The following is a 6,592-nucleotide window of genomic DNA, read 5'->3' as shown; positions in this document are numbered from 1 at the left end:
TCGAACTGACTACTGAGTCATCTGATTTACATCTCCTACTGATATTGTAGAGCTGAATAACGGAGGTGCTTCTGACGGTACATTAACAAAAAAAAACAAAAAAATAATGATTAAAAATACTAATAATTTATAAAAAATAAAAATATTATTTGACACTTTTGATGACACTTATATATTTATAAGATGCCTTCTATAATTATATTAATGTAACAAAAACACATATCATAAATAAAAATAAAAATTTATTATTATATTTGGGTCAAAGATATTTATAGAATTTTATTTTATAAAAACCTATACTTCAAATAATTTTTATTATCAAGTTAAAAATGATAAATAAATAGCAAAAAAATATAATGAAATGTAAGGACTCTTATCTTTGTATTTTAATTTTTAATTTTAAATTTTGAATTCATTTTTAGTTTTGTATTTTAAGTATTTATTTTGAGATTATTAAAAATACGTTCTTTTTATATGTAGTATTTTTTGTGTTTTGAAAATTTTGCAGGTATTTGTGATAAAATAGTTAAAATAATTTTTTTTTGTTATTTTGAGTTTTTTTATAATTTTTTAAGAATATAAAAATAAATATATTTTTATTATTTGAAAAAATTAAAAAGTAAAAACGGAGATAGAGGGGCTAAATTTTTTAGCACAATGCGTGAGGTGAGGATGAGGTGGCTTTTGATAATTATCCCAAGTGAAGTATTAAATAAAGAAAGAATTAATAAAAGGGCTACCCTTACGTAGGCAGCTGCAAAGGACGAAGCAAGGAGCGAGAGCAGTTCATGCCGCCCTCCTCTCCTCCAGTTCACTGGCTCATGGCTCATGGCTCACTGCCCTCTCAGTCTGACTCTGACCCTTCCGTCCGTCCTTTACTATGACACTGCGCCCGCTCCGTTGCCCTAACCTTGGCCCCGTTGCGTTTGGCATTTAGGGTGCGTTGGGGTAAAATTTATATTTTACCTAAATTTTAAAAACTTTTATGAAATAATTTTTTTATGAATTTAAATTTTATTTTAGGATTTATTTGATTGCATTATCTAGAATTTAATTTTAGATAATGATTGTCTAAAAAATAAAAATCATACCACCCCTTATAGCATACATATTTTTTATAGAAAAATTAAGAGTGTTTGATTACATCTATAGAAAATATGTATAATAATTACACATTTTTGATGATAAATGTGTGCAATAAAACACACCTTAGAGTGTGTTTGATAGCATTTAGGTGGAAAGAAAAGTATTTTCTAACTTACATGGAAAACAAAAATCATCTCTCCCTAGATGAAATTTTCTATGGAAAAGAGCAAAAAACATGCTTTAATGATTGTACCATAAAATTGAATTCTATGAAAAATATAGTGTGTCAAACACCAAAGATGAAATTCAATTCTTTGGATAAGACATTTTCCATTCTATCAAACACATTCTTAGTTCAAAATGTAAATTTTTTTCTTGAAATATGAAAATTGAAATTTCATGGAATTAGAATTTTGTCCTACTTTTCACCCTAATCAAACAACACGAAATATACATGAAAAATGTCACATCCAAGTAATTGAATTTCATCTTTAATGTTTGATACACTGTATTTTTCATAGAATTAAATTCCATGATACAATCATTAAAGTATGTTTTTGCATTTTTTTCATGAAAAATTCTATCTATAGAGAGATGATTTTTGTTTTTCATACAAGTTGGAAAATGCTTTTCTTTTCAACTAAATGCTATCAAACACACCTTTAGAGTATGTTTGATAATATAAAAAATTTATAAAAAATATTTTATTTAAAGAATTAAATTTTATCTTTGTTGTTTGACACATTATATTTTTTATATAATTGAATTTTATAATACAACCATTAAAGTATCATTTGACATTTTTTCTATAAAAAATTTCATCTAAGGAGAAAGTAGTTTTTATTTTTCATGCAAGTTAAAAAATATTTTATTTATCAATTAAATGCTATCAAACACACTCTGCATGAAAAATGTTCTATCTAAAGAATTAGATTCCATCTTTATTATTTGACATACTATATTTTTTATAAAATTAAATTATATAATACAATTATTAAAACATCATTTAATATCTTTTTCATAAAATTTTTTATCTAGGGAGATAATTTTTATTTTTTATAAAATTAAAAAAATATTTTTTAAACTAAATATTATCAAACACGCCCTTACTTAAATTTCTGGGGTTGAGTTCAATCTTAAGATATTATTAAAAATCTTACTTTTAAACCAATTCCAAACAGGGAGCGGGAGGGACCCCAAAACCTAACCTAAAATTCCTGTCCAATCTTTGCCAAATGTTCATCCGCTTTAGAGGAAAATTCAAAGGATGCCATAATTAATTTTTTCTTTAAAAAAATTAAAAATTAATTAAGAAATGGGCCACCCAATTAACCAAATTTCAGGAAATCTCGAATCAATTCACCTTAGTTTTTATTGATTTTTCCTTTTTCTTTAGCTTTTCCTCTCGAGCAAGGCAAATGATTAGATGGAGGAGTGTATGTATATATGGATGGATGGATGGATGGATTCATCTGCTGAAGATCTAAAAATTTGATAGCTGTCACTCATCAATTTAAAATTTTCAATTTTATCAGAACAAAATTAAAATTACTGACCTCCAAACCCAAAATTAAAATTAATTAAATTTTGTAGGCATTTGGTCCACCGCCATTCCTACTATAAATCACAGATACCATACACCAGCTGGTAAGAAAGTGAGTTTCCTTTGACGCTTCAAACGTTCATACTACTCCTGCTGCTGCCGCCGCCGCTACTATGGGCTATAGCCGAACGTCCCGAACCTGAACCTTCTCTCTTCTGTCTCTTCGCACGTAGATACTCTCCTAAACCATGCTTCAGAAATTGTTTTTTTCTTGATTCTGCCATTTTCAGCGTTCATTTCTTCTTCCCAAAATGGGTATTTCTCAAGCAGACGCAGACACAGAAAGTGGGTTGTCTTGTACTGGCCACTTTTTATTTTTTGGTTTGTCATTGGTCGTAAATGGGAAGTCGATCGGCTTTGTTTGTGATTTTTGATTCGGATAAATGTTCTTCCCAGGATTGCATGCCGTTTGAGGAAGGGGTTTTCTGAACCAGGTCTCCAAGCTCAAGAAGCAATGGCGGATAAAGACCCAGATTTCGCTTCTCCCAAACTCCCCACCACCACCCAGGTAACCCAATATGTATGAGTTTGCTCTCTTTCCTTGTAATGGCTTCTCCGTTTTCTTACTTTTGACGATGTTTTAATATATAGATTGTGGAAGAGCTCAAAGAGCTCTGGGCCATGGCTTTGCCGGTGACGGCAATGAACTGCTTGGTGTACGTCCGGGCGGTGGTTTCCGTCCTCTTCCTGGGCCGTCTAGGGAGCCTAGAACTCGCCGGTGGCGCCCTCTCCATCGGCTTCACCAACATCACCGGCTACTCCGTCCTGAACGGCCTCTCCTCCGGGCTGGAGCCGGTGTGCAGCCAGGCCTACGGCAGCAAGAACTGGGATCTCCTCTCTCTCTCTCTGCAACGCATGGTCTTCATCCTCCTCATGGCCATCGTCCCCATCAGCCTGCTCTGGATAAACCTCGAGACGATCATGGTGTGGATGGGCCAGGACAAGGAGATCACGGCAATGGCCGCGACCTACTGCATCTACTCTCTGCCGGACCTTTTCACAAACACTTTGCTACAGCCGCTGCGGGTGTATCTCCGGTCGCAGGGCGTGACGAAGCCCATGATGTACTGCAGCCTGGTGGCAGTGCTGTTCCACGTGCCCCTGAACTTCGTGCTGGTGGTGGTGATGGGGCTGGGCGTGCGCGGGGTGGCGGTGGCGTCAGTGGTGACAAACCTCCATATGATGCTGCTGATGACCGGATACGTGTACGCGTACGGGCGGTGGGAGTGGAAGTGGACGGCGGGGATTGGCGGGGTGTGCGGCGGAGTGGGGCCGCTCTTGCGGCTGGCAGTCCCTACTTGCGTCGGGATTTGTTTGGAGTGGTGGTGGTACGAGATCGTGACCGTCCTTGCCGGGTACTTACCCAGGCCGAGGCTTGCCGTTGCCGCCACCGGGATCCTCATCCAGACCACCAGCCTCATGTACACTGTCCCCATGGCCTTGGCAGGCTGCGTCTCAGCCCGGGTAACTCCCTAATCTTACCTAATAAGATTAAGGTTTAATATGTTATTTGGGTTTCATCTTCAACGAAATTATCACATTTTACGAGGTTTTAGTCGATGTGTTTTGAGTTTTTTATTCACTCTGACCCACCCAGATTCTAATACTGCAAGGAGTGACCTATTAAATCTATGGAACAGTTGTTGTATATCACATTATCCTTGATTCGGGTTGCTTTGTTTGCCAGCTTTGAGTTCGGAATTTTTTGATGGTTTGCATAATTGACTACTTTCCATGTGTAGTTGACTAATTTAAGCTTGTCAATGTAAACTTTTGCTGTCTTAAGTAGAATAAACTTTTCTATTGATTTTGCAACTCACTTTCTTATTTTTCTTGTGTGTATATTTTCAAAGAAAGGCGGACCTTGTGGTCGGCCACAGCCTGGTTGCTTCGCCATGGTGGGAATCTTATTTGCGTGCCTAGTCCTTTTAAATGAACAGGATAAGTGATTTTGGGGCAACCAAGCAGACTTTAGTGGTTCGAAATTTGTTTCGATAGGTAATTAAAGGGCTGTAGGTTAGGTTCCTTTCATCAAGAACGCATGAATGTTATGTGGATGTCAAGCTTTTGATTGGTTACTTGATTGCATCAGGCACCCACTTGTTCGGGAGCTACACTGATCGTGGATCAATTATGCTTGAACAAATCTAGTATATGACAAGTGTTCATTTGGCCACATTCTTTTCTGTGTTTCTCCTTTTTTAGGGCCATGCTCTTTTAGCCCCCTTATGTCACAAACTATTCACAATCAATAATGGCGATCCATCTGCCCTTGTTATCCTCCTTTTGTTGCCATCACCGGATGCCCTTTACTCAGAGGCTTCCAATTTTTTTTTTTTTTTTGAACTATTAAACTTTGCTAGTTTGTGAAAAGCATCCAGTGATTAGAGTTTAGTTGTTGCTGATTAGCTGTATTTTGTACATATTATAGTCTTGAAGCCTTATGGGACAGAAATGGACCGTAAACTGTGAACTGCTTGGGTCTTTATTTTTGTCGACTTGTCTTGTTTTGATTTCTTCATGATGAGTTGCCGTTTTGATCTTCGTTAGGGTGAAGTGTTCATATCATTCTGGAGGATGATAAAATTAATTCGGGTTTTAGCCTACTTACACGCACTGCACTGCGCAGGTAGGGAACGAGCTTGGAGCCGGGAAGCCATACAGGGCCAAGCTGGCTGCAATGGTGGCACTAGGTTGTGCATTCTTGATCGGTCTCATGAACGTTACATGGACGGTTATCTTCAGAGAAAGATGGGGTGGCCTATTCACCACCGACGAGCCAGTCAAAGCGCTAGTCGCTTCAGTTATGCCGATCATGGGGCTCTGCGAGCTTGGCAATTGCCCACAGACGACCGGCTGTGGCATCCTACGCGGCACTGCCAGGCCCGCCGTGGGCGCCCGCATCAACCTAATCTCATTCTACTTTGTGGGCACTCCCGTAGCCGTGGGCTTAGCCTTCTGGCTCAGGTTTGGCTTTGGCGGGCTGTGGTTCGGCCTCCTATCGGCTCAGGTTGCCTGTGCTGTGTCGGTCCTCTACGTCGTGTTGTCACGCACAGACTGGGAAGGTGAGGCTTCGAATGCTAGGAAGCTCACTGGGGGTGGCTTGGAAATGAGCAATGCTCCTAGTCATTGCAACGGAAAGACTGAAAATGATGAAGAGAGAAAAGGGTTTTTGGTGAGTGACAATCTGGATGATGTTTTGTAACTTGGGATGGATTGATGGATCATCGGCATGGGGAATGGTGCCAGTATTAGCCTTTTGGCTGTTTAGTTTGCTTTTTTGATGGCAGGGCTCTGATGCCTTGTTACCTAATTTTAAGAGTTCTTTTTTTGGGGTTTTTTTTTGAGGCACGGGGGCTGTGAATGAAGAGATGTCATCGCCCATTACAACTCTATGCTTTTTGAATACATATTACAACATGCCAGACATCATCTTCCATGCCATGTAAGGGCAGAGGCATTGGCCTGAATAGAAAAGAAATAGTTGTTGGAATTTGAACCCTTTATTGTCCAGAGTTGGTGTATGGCAGTGGGTTGTATTATTACAGCTTTTTTTAATGACTTGAAGAATCTATCCATGATCTCTTGAAACCAATGAACGCTAGCATGAATTTTAATTTATAAACAAACCAACCACTTGTTATATCAACTGATTGATACTATCCCAGAGCAAGGTTTTCTTCTATGATAACTTGCGAGGCCCTTTGAAAGTGGGTTTTGTTTTAATTTTGTTCAAACTAAGCAGCCAAAATCTTAATGGGGGCAGGGCTAGGGTTCAATTTCAATGATTATCATGAGTAGACGACCATACACATAAAGGGCCTTACGATGGAAGGGTATTTGTCCTATTTCATTTGTCTTCACAGGCAAAGTGGCTGGGAAAAGAGTACCCATTTTGAGGGC

At 38.3% G+C, this 6,592-nt stretch overlaps 1 protein-coding gene across 2 annotated transcripts; it reads left to right on the top strand.

Annotated features, from left to right (window-relative positions):
• Positions 1 to 2,716: 2,716 nt before the first annotated feature.
• Positions 2,717 to 6,195, top strand: LOC127807089 (protein DETOXIFICATION 54). 2 transcript variants are annotated; one of them, XM_052344703.1, is made up of 4 exons: positions 2,717 to 2,858; positions 3,086 to 3,197; positions 3,281 to 4,153; positions 5,319 to 6,195. In XM_052344703.1, the coding sequence occupies exons 2-4, from the start codon at positions 3,144 to 3,146 to the stop codon at positions 5,892 to 5,894; spliced, it is 1,503 nt and encodes a 500-aa protein (XP_052200663.1). In that variant the 5' UTR covers positions 2,717 to 2,858; positions 3,086 to 3,143; the 3' UTR covers positions 5,895 to 6,195. The 2 variants fall into 2 exon arrangements, with proteins under 2 accessions (XP_052200663.1, XP_052200662.1); XM_052344702.1 differs by having other exon boundaries at positions 2,720 to 2,974.
• The last annotated feature ends 397 nt before the right edge of the window (positions 6,196 to 6,592 follow it).

This window comes from Diospyros lotus, chromosome 8, assembly GCF_014633365.1.
Source record: "Diospyros lotus cultivar Yz01 chromosome 8, ASM1463336v1, whole genome shotgun sequence".
In the NCBI taxonomy this organism is placed as follows: Eukaryota; Viridiplantae; Streptophyta; class Magnoliopsida; order Ericales; family Ebenaceae; genus Diospyros; species Diospyros lotus.
The sequence above is the reverse complement of the archived record's forward strand: the minus strand, read 5'-3'. Positions and strand labels throughout refer to the sequence as shown.

What these genes read in the sequence shown, in the direction of transcription:
- LOC127807089 (XM_052344703.1), top strand. Translation starts at nt 3,144, where the DNA reads ATGGCGGATAAAGACCCAGATTTCGCTTCTCCCAAACTCCCCACCACC. An exon ending in AACTCCCCACCACCACCCAG is followed by an intron (nt 3,198 to 3,280) that starts GTAACCCAATAT and finishes TTTAATATATAG; the next exon opens with ATTGTGGAAGAGCTCAAAGA. An exon ending in CAGGCTGCGTCTCAGCCCGG is followed by an intron (nt 4,154 to 5,318) that starts GTAACTCCCTAA and finishes TGCACTGCGCAG; the next exon opens with GTAGGGAACGAGCTTGGAGC.